The sequence below is a fragment of the Solanum stenotomum genome, chromosome 9 (assembly GCF_019186545.1).
Source record: "Solanum stenotomum isolate F172 chromosome 9, ASM1918654v1, whole genome shotgun sequence".
Taxonomy (NCBI): domain Eukaryota; kingdom Viridiplantae; phylum Streptophyta; class Magnoliopsida; order Solanales; family Solanaceae; genus Solanum; species Solanum stenotomum.
This window is the reverse complement of record NC_064290.1, coordinates 50,756,846-50,776,923: the sequence shown is the minus strand read 5'-3', so window position 1 is coordinate 50,776,923 and position 20,078 is coordinate 50,756,846. Positions and strand designations below refer to the sequence as shown.

At 36.0% G+C, this 20,078-nt stretch overlaps 2 protein-coding genes across 3 annotated transcripts; one reads left to right on the top strand and one right to left on the bottom strand.

Moving 5' to 3' along the window:
- Positions 1–934: 934 nt before the first annotated feature.
- LOC125875795 (probable galactinol--sucrose galactosyltransferase 6) lies at positions 935–5,396 on the top strand. The gene is made up of 5 exons (XM_049556831.1): positions 935–1,145; positions 1,730–3,081; positions 3,684–3,893; positions 4,006–4,140; positions 4,433–5,396. Exons 1-5 carry the CDS (start codon positions 951–953, stop codon positions 5,121–5,123), a joined length of 2,583 nt encoding a protein of 860 aa, XP_049412788.1. The 5' UTR covers positions 935–950; the 3' UTR covers positions 5,124–5,396.
- Positions 5,397–6,293: 897 nt separating this feature from the next.
- On the bottom strand, positions 6,294–20,078 carry LOC125876715 (uncharacterized). 2 transcript variants are annotated; one of them, XM_049557942.1, is made up of 9 exons: positions 19,975–20,078; positions 18,663–18,794; positions 14,596–14,680; positions 14,349–14,475; positions 13,516–13,629; positions 8,396–8,594; positions 8,262–8,307; positions 7,447–7,522; positions 6,294–6,968 (listed from the first exon to the last, which is right to left on the bottom strand). In XM_049557942.1, exons 3-9 carry the CDS (start codon positions 14,650–14,652, stop codon positions 6,610–6,612), a joined length of 978 nt encoding a protein of 325 aa, XP_049413899.1. In that variant the 5' UTR covers positions 14,653–14,680; positions 18,663–18,794; positions 19,975–20,078; the 3' UTR covers positions 6,294–6,609. The 2 variants fall into 2 exon arrangements, with proteins under 2 accessions (XP_049413899.1, XP_049413900.1); XM_049557943.1 differs by lacking the exons at positions 18,663–18,794; positions 19,975–20,078 and adding an exon at positions 15,578–15,660.

Genomic DNA, 20,078 nt, shown 5'->3' with positions numbered 1-20,078 from the left:
TATTGAATTTTCATGAATCGAGGAGTCACACTAAACTTGTCATTATCCTTTTTCTTCAAGTTGGGCACAACTTGGCTGCCCGGAAAACGGCGGTCCAACGTGGCTGTCTGATCCACCGTCACTGTTAACGATCCTTTTCCCTCCCGTAACAGTTGTATTTCCCCATTTAATTGCACTTTTAGTCCTTTAGCTATTTATAAAAATTTATTTTGATTCTTATAAGATTTTTATTTAATTAAATATTTTTAGCCTTTCATTAATTTGAATATATTTTATGATCCTTTATATAAGAAAAAAAATGCGATATTTAGATTATTTCGAAAGTAATAGTGGTTAATTTAGTTCATGAGATAAAAATAGATAATTCAAGATTATTTTTTTTTAAAATCACCTAAGCGCAAAGAAATCAGAAATTAAAAGATAAAAGTTCATATAATCAATTGATTGAGAGTTTTCAAATTTTTTAACTTTATTTTATTTGATAAAATGTATAAATTTATGCTATTATAAATTAAATATCAAACCTAATCCTAGATATTCCATTCTTATCCATCAAAGTTGATGTTATTTTATTCACCTCTCATGTGTCCATATCCCGATTGCATGCATTTAATATTTTTTTGCACATAAAAAATGTCATTTTTAGTCTTTGTCTTTTTATTTCTTTTGTAAAATAAATTAGTCTAAAAATCATATTCATATCTCTAGATAACTTAGTTGGCAAACAAAAGACCCCCTAACTGTAACTCATCACAATACATTAATAATGGAATGATTTAACACTTAATAATTTGTTATATTTGTAAAAATAATAATCTCAAATCTCAATCAATCAAAAATCACAAGGACTAAAATTAAAATATTTAATATTTAAAGGGACTAAAAGTGCAATTTTTTCTTTTTCTTATTAGAACATGAAATTGAGCTCTAGCAGACCAAAATCACCAATCATGTTTGAGTTGATTTCTATTTCTGGGCATCACCCTAATTTCATCATCAATACTATAAATAGGCCAATCCAAAACCCCATAATCCCATCATTCTTCTCTTCTCCAACAATCCATTTTTCATACTCATTCAATAAATCTATTAACCCTTTACAATTCTCTGTTTCATCACCTACCACTTCAATTCTTGCTCACAAAGTAAGTCTCTTTTATGGTTTTTTGCATTGTAGTTGTTGTTTTTGTTCAATTTAGTTTCGTGGGGTTCGATTAAATTTGAATTTTATGAAAATCCCATATCAAGACTTAATCACTCTGTCATAGTGGGTTGTGGGTTGACAATATGATATTCAAGAAAGCTAATTTATTTGATATTGTACATTAAAAATCTAATCTTTTGAGTAAATTTCAATGCATTGTCACTTTAGTTTACTGGGGGTCTTTCGAATATGTTGTTGTTGCTGTTGTTGTCTTATTTAATTTATTGACTCTGATTTGAAATTATCAGGTTTTGGTACATATAGATGTGTTTCTACACTTCCTTAGTTTAGAAAGTGGTGGGAATAAGCTTCTTATTGTTGGTATGGTGATAAAGATTGTACTTTGATATTTGTTATCTGAGCCAAGGGTCTTTTGAAGACGGCCTCTCTACCTCCACGAGGTAGGTAGGGGTAAGGTCTGTGTAAACTCAACTCTTTCCTGATCTCACTTGCGGGATTTCATAGGGTATGTTGATAAAGATTGTAATTTGGGTTTGATTTTCTTATTTTTTTGGTTTGTTTCAGGGAAGTGAAGTAGAATTTGAGAAAGGGGTAGAAGAGGAGGAAGAAGAAGCAAAAACAGTAGTAGACGCTGCCATGACGATTACTCCAGTGATAAGGATTTCTGACAGAAAACTGATGGTGAAAGACAGAACAATATTAACAAATGTACCCGACAACGTACTCACCACTCCCGGTGCTGCATCAGGTCCATTGGAGGGTGTATTTCTTGGTGCAGAATTTGATCATGACAATAGCCGCCATGTTGTGTCACTCGGGAAATTACAGGATGTTCGGTTCTTGTCTTGTTTCAGGTTCAAGTTATGGTGGATGGCTCAGAAAATGGGTGATAGGGGAAGTGAAATCCCAATGGAAACACAATTTCTTCTTGTTGAAACAAAAGATGGATCCAACAACAACAACAACAATGATGATAATATTGTGTATGCTGTTTTCCTTCCATTAATTGAAGGTTCATTTCGAGGTGTTCTTCAGGGGAATCCTGAAGACGAGCTCGAATTATGCCTTGAAAGTGGTGATAAGGACACTGTTGGCTCAGCATTTAATCAAGCAGTTTATATGCATGCTGGCAGTGATCCGTTTGTTGTCATCACTGAGGCAATTAGGGCGGTGAAGTTACATCTCAAGACTTTCCGGCAACGGCACGAGAAGAAGCTCCCCAAAATTGTTGATTACTTTGGGTGGTGCACTTGGGATGCTTTTTATCAAGAAGTTACTCAAGAAGGCGTTGAAGCCGGACTCGAAAGTCTTACAGCTGGTGGTATCCCGCCGAAATTCATCATCATCGACGATGGCTGGCAGTCAGTCGGCGGTGATCTAGAAGTTGATAAACCATTGATGAGACTTACAGGATTAAAAGAAAACGAAAAATTTCAGAAGAAAGAAGATCCAACGGTGGGGATTAAAAACATTGTGAATATAGCTAAAGAGAAATACGGGTTGAACTATGTGTACGTATGGCATGCGATAACGGGTTATTGGGGCGGAGTCCGACCAGGAGTGAAGGGGATGGAGGAATACGGGTCGGTTGTGAAGTATCCGGATATTACAAAAGGGGTGATGGAGAATGAACCAGGTTGGAAAACGGATGCAATTGCGGTTCAGGGTTTGGGTTTGGTTAACCCGAAAAGTGCTTATAAGTTTTATAATGAAATGCATAGTTATTTGGCATCAGCTGGGGTGGATGGATTGAAGGTGGATGTGCAGTGTATATTGGAGACACTAGGGGGTGGTTTAGGGGGTCGGGTTGAGCTCACTAAACAGTATCATCAAGCTCTAGATGCTTCCGTTGCTAGGAATTTCCCTGATAATGGTTGCATTGCTTGCATGAGCCACAGTACTGATGCGCTTTACTGGTATGTTCACTTTCTATTTTGGTTTAATATTTTCCATTTTTGATGATGAACTTCAAGTCTTTACAGCTGAAATTAAGTTCTAAGTGATTCATTTGATGTTAGCGTGATCTATATTTCTCATGTTAACCACTAATTTTTTGGTCAGTTTCTTGAATTGATTTTGGGAAGTAGATGCATATCAGAATATGTAAAGATCTGATTTTTCAGGCTTTTCTCTGTCGGTGTTTTGATTATTTTTCATTGAGAAATAGAACATTTCTAAAGTTTTCGACAAAGTAAATTGTATTACCATCTTTTCTTTTTCTTTGGTTACTAGCATACAAAGTAGTGTAAAGTAGTATATTCATGTTGCTTCTGGCTGGCCCAATGTGCCAAATGAAAAATACTCTAGCTGCCATGGTTTCCTCCAAATAGTTGCTGGAATTGCTTAAAAAAATAGTTTTTTGGCAAGTTGATATTTTCTGTATTGATAATATCAATAACAGATAAGGCCCATGTGTCCTTTTTAGTTTTTTTTAACTTAATACAGCATTTAGTATGTGGTTACTGTACAGATTTTATAACTTGTTTAATGTTGTATTTGGATCATTTCAATGGAACAGTTCAAAGCAGACGGCAGTTGTGAGAGCATCAGATGACTTCTATCCAAGAGATCCAGCTTCACACACCATTCACATTGCTTGTGTGGCATACAACAGTGTGTTCCTTGGAGAAATTATGCTGCCTGATTGGGACATGTTCCACTCCCTTCATCCAGCTGCCGAGTATCATGGCTCAGCGAGGGCGTTGAGTGGTGGACCTGTCTATGTTAGGTAATAAATTTATGTCCAATGAGTATTTATATGGATCCCTGTTTTGTAACGACAGTAGCATGTGATGATTTGTGTCGAGTTGCTAATTTTTTTGCTCTGTTCCGAATGACAGTGATGCACCTGGCAAGCACAACTTTGATGTTCTGAGGAAGCTTGTTCTTCCCGATGGTTCAATTCTTCGTGCTCGTTTGCCTGGTCGACCTACAAAGGACTCCCTTTTCACTGATCCTTCTCGTGATGGTGTTACGTACGTGTTCCATTTTCACCATTAATGCTATTTATTGAATGTTCAGCTTAGGTGGTCCTTAGTTGAATTTTTTGAGGTGGAAGGTTGGTTTGTTTAGAATGGGAAATAAGGATAAAGAAGTGACTTATAATGTTTTTGACCACAAGAATGTGCAGTTTATATTCCTCTATTTCCTTCTCTCTTTTTTTTATAACTATGGTTAAGCTGTGGCTGATAATGGGAAGTGAACTGTTTTGGTAACATGATTGCAAATAGTGAGAGTTGTGTCTAACGAACATAATGATGTTTTCAGCCTTTTGAAGATATGGAACATGAACAAATACACTGGTGTTCTTGGAATATACAACTGCCAAGGTGCAGCGTGGAGCACGGTTGAGAGGAAGACCACGTTCCACAAAACTAACTCAGAGGCGATAACAGGCTATATAAGGGGCCGTGATGTCCATTTCATATCTGAAGCTGCCTTGGACCCCAACTGGAGTGGAGACACAGTTCTTTACTCTCATGGAAGTGCTGAGCTTGTTGTTCTCCCGTATAATGCAGCAATGCCTGTTTCTTTTAAGATCCTTGAGCACGAGACATACACTGTCACGCCTGTTAAGGTCTTGGCACCTGGCTTCAGCTTTGCACCTTTGGGGCTCATTGACATGTACAATGCTGGTGGGGCAATTGAAGGACTAAAATATGAGGTGAAGGCAGGCGCAGAATTGTCTGAACTCGAGGCTGGATATCAAGGTGAAGGAAATCTTGTGGCTGAAGATAAAATTGAGAACTTGAGCACAGAAGCAGTTGCAGTAGTGTCGATGGAAGTAAGGGGATGTGGCCGATTTGGTGTTTACTCGTCTGTCAAGCCGAGGAAGTGCAGTGTGGGTGGAGATATGGTTGATTTTGCCTATAACTCAGAATCTGGTTTGTTAACTTTGAATCTTGATGCTATGCCTCCAGCAGATCAGAAAGTGCACATCATTGAAGTTGAAGTATAGATATTAGGAAGGAAGAGATTATTAAGAAGGGGATTTTTTGGGGACTCAAAAAGTGGGATTGGGACTTAGATAACTTGTCCGGTCCTGCTAACACGAGATGTTTTGTGCCTTACTAGATTATGATCCATAGTATGTGTCCCCACTTATTTGTATCACCATTGAATAGCTAAGCGGCATGGTAGAAGCTGATGATCTAAGAAGGAATTTAATGTGGTCCATTAATAATGGAATATGGTTATCATTCAATAATGTGATTATGATTGTGTTTGACAATGCTGTTTTCATTCTCTTGTTATGTTTGGGCCAACTTGCGCAAACATTGATTATTCTATAAGACCCACGATAGGTGTAGTATTTGTAGAGACTGATATTTTTTGGTCCTGTTTGGATTGCTTTTCTTGTGGCTATTACGGTGGAAGAATTATAAATTTGATTTTCCAGTACCTTCTCCCCCTCTGCAGCTTTGGTTCCTACTACCTCCAAACCCCAGAGCTTTCAGTCTTCCAACGCTCCTACCCCTAGTTTTCGTTCTTATGGCTCAGAGATTGAACAATTTGACAGTAAAGTTTATGCTTTGTTATGTATCGTTGCTATTGTATATTGTATTGTGTTGTCTTGATTATAATGTTTGGATAGATTGTGTTGGTTCTCGTTAAATAGTGAGCAATATTATGGACAAATCTACAATAGAATTATTAGATAACAATATGAGAAGAAAAAGATAGGTAATGAGGCTATAATCTCTTTGGATCATTTGTGGCATCTTGTTGAAAGGAAAGATGGAGGCCCTACGTGGAAACACATGATGGATGATCATTCCACCCCTAATATGAGCTATCAATTAGAGATAGTTAAGCTGGTCCTAGAAATGGAGCCACAAGACAATGATTCTTTCTGTGAAGAGTGTAGTTGACGTCAATTTACTTGCTTTGGGATTCTCTAACTTCCACAAAACCCTTCAATTAGAGAAATGGACATGAAAACTAAAACATCTTACATGTTGGATCAAACTGTAGGTCATCAAAGACACAAAAAATATAACAAGTAGAGTTCGATTTCATTCTTGTATCAAACTGAAGCGTTGCATACACAACCTTACCCAGACTCCACTGGTGAGATCACACCGAGTATGTTGTTTGATAAAAAACAGAACTAGTGAAAGAAGGGAAATTTGGAGAAATAAAAAGAACAATTTTGAATTTCTAGAGAATGTACATTATAAGAAGAGTGTATTACCAAAAAGCACTTACAATCATACTTATGACTTACAGCTAAATCTTCCAAGACTTTGCCATTTTTACAAGTATAAAATAGTTTAGCTGCAAAAGAATGGCTCCCAACTGAAAATTTCTCTCCCTAACAGAAGCCATTTGAGGGGTCTGTGGACTTTCTTTGCTTTTGATGGAGCTTTTGGCCTACCCTTTTTTCAGTTAATCTTGACAGTTTAATAATTCCATTGATGGTCTTCTGGCCTAAAAAGGAGTCCCTATTCTTCGAAGTCAGATTCGTTCTGTGCAGACAATAACACTTCTTCAAGTTCCTTACTGAAGTCTTCATTGTCATCCTGCTCTTCAGCCACTTCTTGTTGGGACTTATCATGCTCTTCAGCCACTTCTTGTTGGGACTTATCATGCTCTTCAGCCACTTTTTGTTGGGACTTATCATGCTCTTTTCCAACAACGTCAACTGAGTCTTTCACAGGCTGATGAAGAATGCCTGTTTTTTGATAAAATAATTCCTTCTGAGCTTTCCAGTCATCAGCAGTCTTCCCGACCACGTCTCCTATCAATGTCTGATTTTCTGCTATGTGCTTTATACTTTCTACATCCACAATGTCACTAGCCTCTATAAGAAAAAAACAAGAAAAAACAAGTGAAAAGATGTCCTCCACAACTTTATTGAAGGGGGAGTCAAAACCTTGGATGCAAAAGAAACCTATGAAATTATGCATGCCCAATCCCCTGAATCTTGAAACTAAGATCAAACTTGGGAGGAAAGTTTTAGATTGCCTATACACTATCTGAACAATACTTCTGTGAACGATTCAGGGTAGCTTCACCGCATAAACGTATTCACAGCTACTTCAGTATGTACCAATGCATAATTTTCACTGCTATTGATTACTAAATATCCTTACTTAGCACATCAATAGTGCAGACCACATATAGAAAATGGCAAAAATATAGTTCCGACAAAAGCTTAAGAAGCTCATTGAGTTACTTTTAATACTAACTATGCCATACTCACACATAACAGTGCTGACAATACATAGAAAATCACCAAAATATATGTTCCATTAAAAGCTTTAAGCTCATAGACATACCTTTAATAGCTAGATCTTTCGCCCTTGCATAATCTGCTGACTTTTGCTTGAGCAAATCCACCTCAAGCTCCAATCCCTAGGAAAAATGGGAATATGAATTTAGCAGTCTCAAGTCAAAGATGGAGACATGCAATAGCAGGTTAAGTCACTAGAGACCTGATGAAAGGATTTGCACAACTAATGCAGTCTCCCACCTAGCTAGCTTGCTATACTGAGCAACTCCAACATTCAAATAATCCAATTAACTGAAAGAATGCCCACATGTCCACATAATCCTCTAACAATATATTTGATTTTGCGTCATTTAAAGCTTAAAACCCTCCATTTGAGTTTATATCATAAACAGGAAACTAGTAAAGGGAGGAAACATAAATAACACCTGCATGTGATTCTGAAGATACTTGCACAATTACATTTACAAAAAAACACAGAAACACCGTCACGACAGCAGAAACAATATCCTATTCCAGGATACACAATTGGTTCACATTTTGGAAGGGAGCAATTCCAACCAAATTAAAGTCACAAGTTATAGAAAGTCAATTGCTCTAAAATAACTAAATATTACTTGTATTTTTTATTTTGACGAAGTTGTCACCTGATTATTTTCTTGCAATCAATAGAANNTATTTTTTATTTTGACGAAGTTGTCACCTGATTATTTTCTTGCAATCAATAGAAGTACAGGGCTACTAAATATTTCCATCAAAATGGTGCTTGAGTTCAACGAATCCTTGTAACTAGCCACATCAATCCATATGAACACTGTATGCAAAAGTACAAAGCTGGAAGTATATTCTAGAAATCAAACATACCATATCCATGTGGGTGAAATGCTCGATCCGGCTATTTGCAAATAACCTACATCAGCCAAGGAAACAAGATGAGGGAAGGTTTAGAGTAGACTGTGAAATAACAAGCTGTAGCAGGAAAAGTATCAGTAACGTACTTTTTGCATGCTATTTGGATACTTGCATTTTGTACTTCGGACAGTTCATCTAATCTCTCCGCAGCAGAGCTTTCATTCACATCCACAAACCCAAAAAGAAACATGTTCCTATCTAACATACGCTTGACTACAGCAGGGACTACCTTAACATCTTTGGCCTTTGCCTCAGCAACAACGTTCCTAAGATTCTTTAACTCTCCTGTCAAATGGAATTGATGAATTATCATCAAATCACAGCAAGAGAAGTGCATCAAAAGCACGTCAGAGTTGCACAATGAACTAAATTGGTAACCTAACACTAGAAAATTGGTAAACAAAAAATACTAGACAAAGTACCAGATTCAAACCTCCACATACCAATATAAAAGGAATCCACAAACATTAATCAGATGGTATACATCCCAAGTGGAATTCAGCCAGAAGGAACAATAAATTTCAGACTAATATAGCACTATGGTCCAATGGCTTGCTGGAGCACTATTGATCAGCTGTTTAGAATGTCTCCTAGACAGAAATTTCTTTCTCTGATTGGCACTCCAAGATAAGAAGTTGATGGGGTATGCACCCAAAGAAACACCCAATTTTTTTTTATATCCTCATAGATCTCCAACTGAAAGAATATGAATAGAATGTGGCAATTCATTTATCACACGGGTGTGGCTACATATCACGAACACTGAATTATGGTGAACCAGTCTAGAAGTGTGAACTAATGCATATTGAATCTGCAGATGATAGTTCAAAACCTATAATGTTCATTGGGGTATTTCTGATGCTGAAGATGCAACGACTTCTCATGAATATAGAATTGGCATAAGGTAATTTGAGAAATGAGAGAGAGAGAGGAGGAGATCATTTGGCATCCAAGGAGTTTTTCGTAAGAAGTCCTGCTGATTATTGTTCTTTAAATAAAAACACAACATGTCCTTCAAATGAAATTGAAACTACCACTTAAGAACTTGTTCGCAAAACTATAGTATAAGCTGATATTGTGATTGGTGGTCTCAGTAACACCAACTTATTCATTACCTATATTTTCATTTTTCATAAATTATCCAAGAATTCCTTGAATTTTGTGCTTTAACTATTACTATGTATCACTGAGAAAACTGAATACAGTATTGACCCACCTAAGCCAAGAAAAGTTTTAACATCAGTCGAAGCAACAATTGCGGACACCTATTAGTGGTAAAAATCCATTCACATAACCTGCAAAATATAGAAACTTGATAGTCCAGTTACATGTTTGGAGAACTCTCCTAAAGCAACCTACATATAGTATGAGTAATAAAACTATGAATCAACATCCTCACTAGAGCAATTCACTATGCCAATGATCTAGAAGATGATCTATGGAAAATAAATGTAAATTTTACTTCCTAATTGATCTGATCTAAAGCATAAATTGTGTTAAATCAGTTTCCATGTTCCATGACACATTTTAAAACAGAAATCTAGGAAGTATCCATGATGACATATGCTCTAGACAATGCCATTAAAAAAAACAGGAGATTTGCATCTGCATTTCAAGTTTGAAAGCATGTAGTTAGAACATATTGGATTCGGAAATTTGGCCAAAGAATGGTGGAATTCTTTCAACATTATTGGCAGGCTAGATTTCATCTTTTGCAAAGAAACTCTAATTATTGAAAGTTAAGCTCAAGGAATGGAACATGACTTATTTTGCACAATTGGAAAATAGGAAATTCTTCATCCTTAACAGGATTATGAAATCAAACCAGAATCCGACAATTCTCCCCCTTTGGATTAGCATCAAATGTCAAAGGTGCACAATCAGATTGAGCTGGAAGATGATCTGGAAAGGGAAAATACCACATAAGGTGGCTTACTTCACATGGCTTGTTGCAAGACAATCTGTTCTGACTCAGGATAACTTAATGAAAAGAGGAAAGGACTTATGCTCCAGATGTTTTTTTTGTGAATCTGAGACAGAGACAATAAACCATCTTTTTTTGCATTGTAAAGTGACTGAGAAGCTATGGAAGTATTTCATTAACCGAAGAGGTATCACATGGACCATGCCTAGAAGTACTGCAGAAGTCCTAGCATGTTGGAATAGAGATGGAAATCAGTCAGGACACAAGGAGAGATGGAAAATTGTCCCTGCTTGCATCTGGTGGACAATATGGAGTGAGAGAAATCAGAGATGTTTTGAGAACAAGAGCATCCCTTTCCAAAGCATTAAAATGAATTGTTTAGTGACCTTTTACTTTTGGTGTATCCATTCTATTCCCAAGGATCCGGGGGACATCACCCTATTCTTAGATAGTTTATGAGGGAGATAAGTGTTTAGTTTCTTTTTGGTAAACCCTCTATACTTTTGATGTAATTACTACAGGAGTTCACTATTGGAGTACTTCTATGTTTATAATACCAGTTAACTTTCTCAAAAAAAAAAGATTGAGCTGGAGGAGATTTTCGGATTGGAAGTGAACTCAAGGTGACCAAAATCGAGGTGCTTATGGTTGAACAAGGGGATCATAACCCTAGCATCTTTCATAAGATGGCAAATACTCGTAGGAGATTTAGCCATATTGACAAGCTAGATATTAATGGGACTATTACTGAAGACAGGGATGTGATTGCTCATCAGATTCTTTCTTTATATTAGGCACATAGGATGAAGTTTCTTATATTTCCAGTGATGAAGCTGAGTAACAGCTGCAAAGACATTCTCTTGAAGAGGAGATTCTTGGTGTTATTAAGAGCCAGATGGTTTCTCCATGGGTTGCTACAAATACTGTTGGTATACAGTTAAAGGAGACTTGATGTGGGCTACAAATCATTTCCACGATCTGGAGCATTTTGAGAAAAGCTTAAATTGGTCTTTTATTGCTCTCATCCCAAAGAAGTGCTATAAAAAACTGAAGGAATTTTAGACCTAGCAGTTCGATAGATAGTATTTATAAGATTATATCTAATGCTCTTATGGACATATTAAAAGTTGTACTTCCTAAGTTGATCAATACTTCTCAGGTGGGTTTCTTAAGTGACAGAAACATCACTGATGCAGCCTTGATAGCTAACAAATGTTTGGACTCAAGGACGAAAATTGGAAAACTTGGAATTCTTGCAAATTGGATATCAAGAAAGCACTTGGATCATGTTAATGGGAAGTTCATGCTGGATTTATTGAGATAAATGGGCGTCAGTATCAAATGGATCATTAGATTAGCTTTTATATTTCATCAGTGAAGTTCTGGATTCTCATAAATGGTGCAGCACATGGTTTTTACTCTAGTCAAAGAGGTTTGAGACAACAAGACCCTTTATCTCCTTTCCTCTTTGTTTTGGTGATGGGGAATGATGGAGGGACTCAGTAAGATGACTCACAACGTGGCTCAAGCAAATTGAATTTCTGGTTTCTCTTAGGGGCCCTGAAGGTTTGAAAACCTCTCATATTCTTTATGCAGACGACATAAATCTTCTATGAAGCCAAGGAACAGCAACTTATGTTCTTCAGGATGTTTCTAACAATTTTTAGGCTGTTTCAGGCCTTGGTGTTAATTTTGCCAGAAACTCCATATTCCCGGTCAGCAATGTCTGATATTTACAGTTTGGTGTATCTTATGATGCAACATTAGATCTATCCCTACAAAGTATTTGGCACTTCCTTTGGGGAAAAAATACAATTCAGCGGCCATTTGGAATGAGGCTCTTGGAAAGATGGAGAAAAAATTTTCCAACTGGAAACGACAATAATTTTCTATGGGTGGAAGTGTCACTCTAATCTACAGTGTTCTGAATGCTCTTCCCACTTGAACAATATCACTATTTCCTGCTCCTGCTTCAGTCTTAATGTGCATGGACAAAATTACAAGGGATTTTCTATGGAAATGAAATAAACAGTCCAAGTCTTTTCCCAAATAAAATGGAACAGTGTCACCAGAGATAAGAAGAATGGCAGTTTTAGCATTAAGAACCTAAAGCTTCATAATGTTAGTCTCTTGACCAAATAGCACTGGGAGGTTTAACAGGGAAGAGAGCACACTTTTGTAGAGGATTCTAGTTGATAAGTTCACACTAGATGGTTTTGGCATACCAAAGTTTCAAATGTCCCTCATGGAATCTGGAAGCATATTCAAACACATTGGAGTCTCTTTGAAACAAATGAAGCTTTCTGGTAGGTTGTAGCAGAAGCTTTAGATTTGGGGAAAATGCCGATTTTTTTATGAACATAGTTAGAATCTTTTTCTCCAACAAAGCATAAATGACCAGGAAATATAAAGAGCATGCTCTCTTTTGAATCTACTTGGCACCATAACAAAAGGATGATACTTTCAAATGGAAACTTTTCAGTGAAGTCGTGCTACAAATTGTGAAAAAATGGCCATACTACTTCTTCGGGCTGGAGGAAATTTGGCACAACAAAGCAAGTAAGCAACCTTCGAAGGTATCTTGCTTCTCTTGGTTGGTGGTTGAAGAAGCATGTCTCACTCAATCAAATCTTGAGAGAAGAGGAATACAACTATGTAGCAGATGTCCCCTTTGCAAAGAGAATCCTGAAGTGGCATGCCACTTATTTTTTCACCACAAGATCACTCACCAGATTCAAAGATGTTCTTTGCAATTTTTAACATGAAACGGACAGTGCCCCACTCTATTCTAGAATTTCTGCATAGCTGGAACAGAGTTGGGCTCAACAAGAAGGCACACAGTTTGGAACACATAGACCTTAGGTCATTTGGTGGACAATTTGGATAGAATGAAACAACAGAATTTATTAAGGCAAAAGGAGGAATATACGTAGGCTTAAACTTATGACATTTTCTTGTTAGCTTTCTGGTGCAACTTGGCTATGTAAATGATGTTGACTCCTTCTAAGATATATCGGGGAGCTGCACAATATGTAAATCTTGATGCACTTTCTTAGTCCCGTCCTTTCCATTTATAAAATTTACCATTACTTATCAAATGAAAGAGATTAGCAATTAATGAAACAACTGATAAAAAATTGGATCTAATGTTTTTTAATTCAGATTTTGATGTGATGTTAATTTTTCTCATCTCATTAGACCAATCTTGCACCACAAAGAGAGAATCATCACATATGCAGAACAATTTCATGTCATATCATGTTAAGAAGATAGTATTTATACCCAGAGATATATAAATCTTGAAAGGAGGCTTGAATGGCTGTGTCTCATAGAGGCAATAGAGGCAATATAGTCCACCCAGTCTACTCAAAAGAGAATTAGTAGACACCATGTAACCTGCAATACATTACATTTGGTTAATCTGCTGAAAGAAAATGTCAGTCAAGATGAAAATCCTATTGTATGATGACTGCTCCTTCCACCAAAATTTTAAGAGAAAAACGAAGGCTTTTCTTAAAAGTGTCATGACTTTACACTCCCTTTTTTTTTGAAGAGGGAATGAATGTCATCATAAATTGAAAATGATTTGGATTTTAAGGTTTCTCTATATTTTTGTTATGTTTTGTGATATGGCTCTTAGTTCGTGTTCTCCACATTCTTACTCATCGACTGATAGACCAAGTGGAATTTGGTTAAAATAGCACATGAAATGCATCATATTAGCAATCAAATAAATCTATGACCATTTGTATTTGTAATACGAAACCACATATATCAAATAAATAAACGGTGTTCCCTTCATGAAATTGATTTGAGTCCTACTTAAGAGAAAAAGGCATAGGCATCGCAAATCTACTGGTACTTCAATGCTATAAATTTTTTTAACAGTCCTATAGTGTGCACCTCGTGATGGTCGTATTTCACATTAAAGGTAGAGAAGATTATATATCTGGTTGGTCATACTTTCTCTTTCTTTTGTTTGGAGTGCAGTAGATGCTAATACGTCATACATTTTAGTATGCCACGGTAATCAGAATCATTCTCTCTGGAAGAAACTATAAATATGTTACATTAGGCAAACCAACAGAGTCTAGAATGGAAAAAAATTAACATACCAATGCAGTAGGCATAGAGTGATTGTATAAAGCATGCCTGATCTTTAGAGGGACTAGCCTCGAAAATATAGGAGAACTTTTTAGAAGCCCACACTCTCTTCATTTCTGCAAAAGTAGGAGATCCACCCTACAACACAACCATATTATCAGTATGAACAATCATGAGAAGTGCAGGATAAACAAATAGAGATTGATATCTACTATATACGTAAACTGAAGACAACACGCATAAACAAGTTAGTAGTACCTTTGCAAACTCATTTATAAGCTCGTCAATGTCTAATTTGAATGGTTTAAGGTCCATATTGCTAACCTTGACTTCTCTTTATGGCCTACAAGAAGAAAATTTCTTGTAGAAAATATTAATGCAGTATCATTACAGTTAGAAAATATGATGACTAAAAACATACAATAAAACGCATAACAGACCTCTGTGCGCTAAGATTGTCTAGTTCATTGGTAAAGTAAATCAACATATTTGCAGGTTCATAGAGCAATAACTTAACAATTTAAACATATCTGTGGGTAATTACTTGTTAAATAAGATGGTTAGTTCATTCAAGAAATAATTAGTGTGAATCATACTTTTCAAGTAACAACAAATTATTCCAGTAACGCTAAGCATATAAAGAAATTGTAAGGGCATCTCAAAAAGGGTAAAAATATTTAAAGTACAGGTTCGATACAGATCATCAATATAGTTAAAATTGTTCCAATAAGATGCAAATTCTCACATGCAATATTCAAAATATTCGGCAACACAATTCATTTTCAATTCGCTTCCATGTAAATTATGTATAAATCATGCAATTTGTGAAAAAACAAGTTGTGGAAAATTCACTACTCAGTACTCACAACACTCGTGCCGAGATACCAAATGTGTCACAACGAGCAATTCATTTGACTTCATCAACTACCTAATATCACTAAAAGAATCTATGTGTTAGCTTTATGAACTTCTATCATAATAAATTCACTGTAACTGACCCTCAGCTTGTCCAATCGTGTTTGTCCATCTATGAGTAGCTCAAACACAACCTATTTGTATCATTAAATTCATTCGGTTCATCAAAAGTTCCATGGATTCTCTTGATTTTCTTAACCCTAGTATTTCAACTATTAATCTCATCCCAACTCTTCAAAACAATTCATAATTTAGTTTATCCATATCATATAAAAGTCAAATCAAATCTATAAATTTTTTATCAAAAAAATAAGTAAAAGATTACCTTGAGATCAAATTTTCAAAGGCCTTTGACAGCTTGTTGAACTAGGAAGAAAAATGATTGATTTCAGTGAGTATGAATAATGAGATTCAGGATCCCAAAAATGAAATTTGGCTTTAGGAACGGCGGAAGGGATCAACAGAGGTTTTTTTGCCTCTGTGTGGTTTTGGCGATTCTCTTTGTGAGAAAAAGAAATTATGAGGTATAAAACTTTGGGGATTTGCCTCCTTTTTATACTGGATAGTCCAGCAGTGGTNCCCCCCCCCCCCAGCTATTCCCTTTTATTTTAAATATATGTTCCTTAGCACTAGAAGTTCTTCACATTTTCTGCTAGCATATATTTTTTTGATAATTAGGTAATCTCCGAGAGCCAGTGATGCACAATTTGAAACTTCGTCGTTAATGAGGTTACCCCTCTACCCTTCGCCACTTAAATACAAAATTTTGTGTGGTAGGGTTCAAATATACACACATCAAGTGCTATATAGTCTTACCAGTCTACTAACATATAAATCAACAACAATACTAAAAGACTCCTAATAAATATTAACCTAAAGTAAATATACGAACATGACTAAAACTTAATCCCAACTAATTGATATTGCCTATATGATGTTTCTTCCATTATGTCCTATTTTTCTCTAAGTTTACATGGATTTCAAGAGTTTGTAGGTCTTTGAGAAAGCTTCATTCCATGCGACTTTAGGTTTACCTTGGTCCCTTTTTAACACCTTCCACCATCATGATTTCACATCGTGCATTTGGAGCTTGACATAAAATATGACCAACCCATCTCAATTGACCTCTAGTTTTATGATTTTACCTTTATGTTTATTACTCGCACCTTCTAAAATGTGTATTATCTTGTCTAATCGTGTGTGGTTGCATATCTATCTTAATATTCACATTTTTGAGACACACATTTAGTGGATATGCTAGACCGTAGAGGTCCAACATTACCCCTATAAAACATTGCTAGTAAAATGAGCTTATTATAGAACTTGCATTTCACTCTGACAGATATCCTTGTCTGAAATAACACTTCAGTGCCACCTCTCCTATTCAACCATTCTATTTTGGTTTTGTGTTACATTTTCATCTTTTTTGATCAAGTAAATGTATTTTCATTCATAACATGTAACAAAGTGACTGTTTTATTGTAAACTAAGTGCTTAGCAATTTGTTCCAAAAAAGTGACTGAGGTCTAACCAGTCACTATGCTTATAGATCAGCTTATAATTCAGAGAAGTTCACTCTGAAGTAGTAGCTTTCTACAACAATAACTTACCTAGTGTAATTCCACAAAAGGAGTCTGGGGAGGGTAGTAGCTTTCTGTTCTTACAATCTTTGTCGGTTACTACCTGTATATAGAGTGACAGTCTCTTTATGAAATCTAATAGAAGCTACTTCACTCCCGTTTGGCCATTGATTCTGGGAGTCGATTTTCAAAAACAAAAAAGAAAATTGAAAAAATAGTTTGTTCATGGAATTTGGTCTGTTTTTTAAAATCTATCTTCACACTGGTCCATACCAGGTGAAAACACAAGATCATGGAATTTTGAAGTTTTTTCAACAAACTTCAAAAACTCTTCTTCTTTGTTTTCCAAGTTTCAACTAATCCTATGTCCAAAAAGCTAGTTTAATTTCAATTCATAGAAGAAAACAATGCAGACAATTAGGAAGATTTCTAGTGAAGCTATTAGCATAGTAGTATCAACCTATGCATCAGCTAATAGCTTAATATATTACTACTAGTCTTCTTCCACTGGTTTCTATGTTGTCTGCACACAATACCAAATAGCAAATATGCACCCAAGGATGTGACTATTGGTCAATGAAGTGGGTTGAGCACCGTGAGCTCTCAAGTTTAAATCCCAGCATAGACAGAACAGGGCAATTTCTTCCTATCGGTTTTCGTCTTGGTGGACACATTCACCCGGTAGGAGGTAACTGGCATGTGGAATTAGTCTAGTGCTCGCAAACTGAGGCTATCAAAAAAATAAAAAGAATACCAAATAGCAAATATATGCAAAGAGATCCTTGACCTCAAGGATCTAAATGAGGAAACATTGTCGTCAATACATTAAAGAAAAATTCCCAAGTAGCATGATCTGCTGATTTTTGCTTCGAAATTGAGCTCTGCTTTGACAAATCATCAGCAATTGATTCCACAATGTTGTTTAGAAGATCCTTAGCCATAATCCTCTCAGGCATTTTCTTACCTGCTCCACCAAGGTTGAATCCATTTCCACAATATTCCTGTGTGTCCTGAGCTATTGATGGCTGCAAATGGTCGTCCATTCTGCCCAGAAGATGCAGTCCCTTCAACTGTCGGACTTGTGTTTATGAATAAAGGGCCAGGAGAGTGGAATAACATAAACAACTGATTGCCTCCATTCTCCTTGAGATCCTCAGTGGTGGAATATCGACTAGAACCTCGATAATTGATGGCTTCTAATTGTGCAGCAATGCGATAATTCACAAAGTACACATCATGATCACCTATTCTCATCCTCAATTGTATTACTTTCTTGTTCTCAACCCACACTTGTGCTTCTTCCTCTATAATTAGGTCTGGTCTTTCTACTGTTACTAGAAAGAATGATTTCTCAATCTCTTCCCATGGCCAGATTTTTTACCCCAAGTTTTCGTATCACTCTCAAAGTCGAAACATAAATCACAACAAGTCATGATCTTGAAAACAATTAAATCAAAATGAGCTTCCACACTTCCTTCCAATCACTATCTAAAGATTTTATATCCATATCACTCTCATCATCAAAGGAAAAGTCACCTGTGATGCATATTTTCAAAATCACTCTCATTATCTATAAAGATCGCATTACAAAACAAATCTTCAAAAAAGCTTCAGTTTTTATTGTTTCTCTCAATGGTGCCACTATACAGACAATCTACATCTAAATCTCTTTTAGGCATTTCATCGACAACCTTGCAAGCATATGATGTCTTCTCCTAACTAATTAAACAGCCCGTAACTAACTGCTCATATGGCAAATCAATTCACTTTTGTGTAACAATATATAAAATTCTGAAAAAAAACAGAAAGAGAAGTGAATTGAGAACTAACCGAGGAAGCTATGAACGGAGATACGACTGAAGAAGACCGACGAACAGGTGGAGGGTGACGGCGGCCGACGATCAGCACGAAGCAACAATCAGAGCAAAACAACGTCGTATTTGTGAAACTAATATAACAACTCTGCGTGACAAATAAGATTAGGGATTAGGACATGAATTGGGCCACTGTTAGTGAACAAAGGGAGTAGTGACATGCTAAGATAAACGTTCTAATCAACCAAAGTAATAGATCAGAATGTCTAGATCGGATAAACATGAGATAACCCATCTTAGTTAAAACAGATATATTTTTCACAAATGAGCCATCCAAGACAAGTAAATTTATTTAAGGTTTCCGGACATAGTTCAGCAAGAGCAAAGCACCATAAGTTTTGACTCCAAATAACAATATATATCAATCCAATGCCTGTACTAGATGTTAAAGTAGCTTGAAAGAAGATGAAGTCACATGGTAATTTGAAATCTAAGTTAAACAAAATGCCTTCTTGAAAGCATATATAACTTTATAATTCATAAGATGAAGTAACCATATTATTACTGTGTGACACTACTGCCAAGACATTCATATATATATACTAGTTTTTTGACACGTGCAACGCACGTGATTACCAATTCAGAAAATATATTTATAGTAAATAGTATTGCTTATTTAGGCGAATATTTGAATACTAAGGTTAGCACAAAATAGTATTGCAGATTCTTTTGTGAATGTTCAATGTGGATCGTTATTTATATCTCTTATTTACTCGAACCTATGAAGATCGTCAATGAAAATTTTTATTAGTTAAATGCAATAATGTATATATTTATTTCAATTTGATGAAGATGTAATTAGTCGTATCTCATTAATATTACCTTATAGACGATATTTTTTGTGTATTTTTATATATTCGGAAAAACATTATATTTCTTCTGTAATACAAGCATCAGAAAACGCGTGAACCATACATTAAGGCAGCGGCGAAGCGAGGAATTTCACAAAGAGTGTCCAGAAATAACTCATTCCAAGGAGGTGAAAGCACTGAGCTACAATAACTTGTTGTGTTAAGGGTGTCCAAAATATGTTATTTAATGTATCATTTTACTTGTATGTATGGTATTTTTTTCCAACAAATTGAACACCGTGACCACCACCATGTGGCTACGCCACTGCATTAAGGTATAAAACATACAGGGCAAATGTGAATATTTAAACTTCATTGCAATATGCATAAATAGAAGCTAACAGAACTCCACTACACTACTGACTACTACTTGTACACATAATTCTATGTTAAAGCAAAATAAATCGAGTAAATAACCTTTTTTCCGGCCAGCGTTCTGAGACGACGAGTAAGGTGACTTCGCAACCACTAATCGGAGCTCCAATAAACAGTGGTGGGTTTATCTTAGCGAGAACACTGTT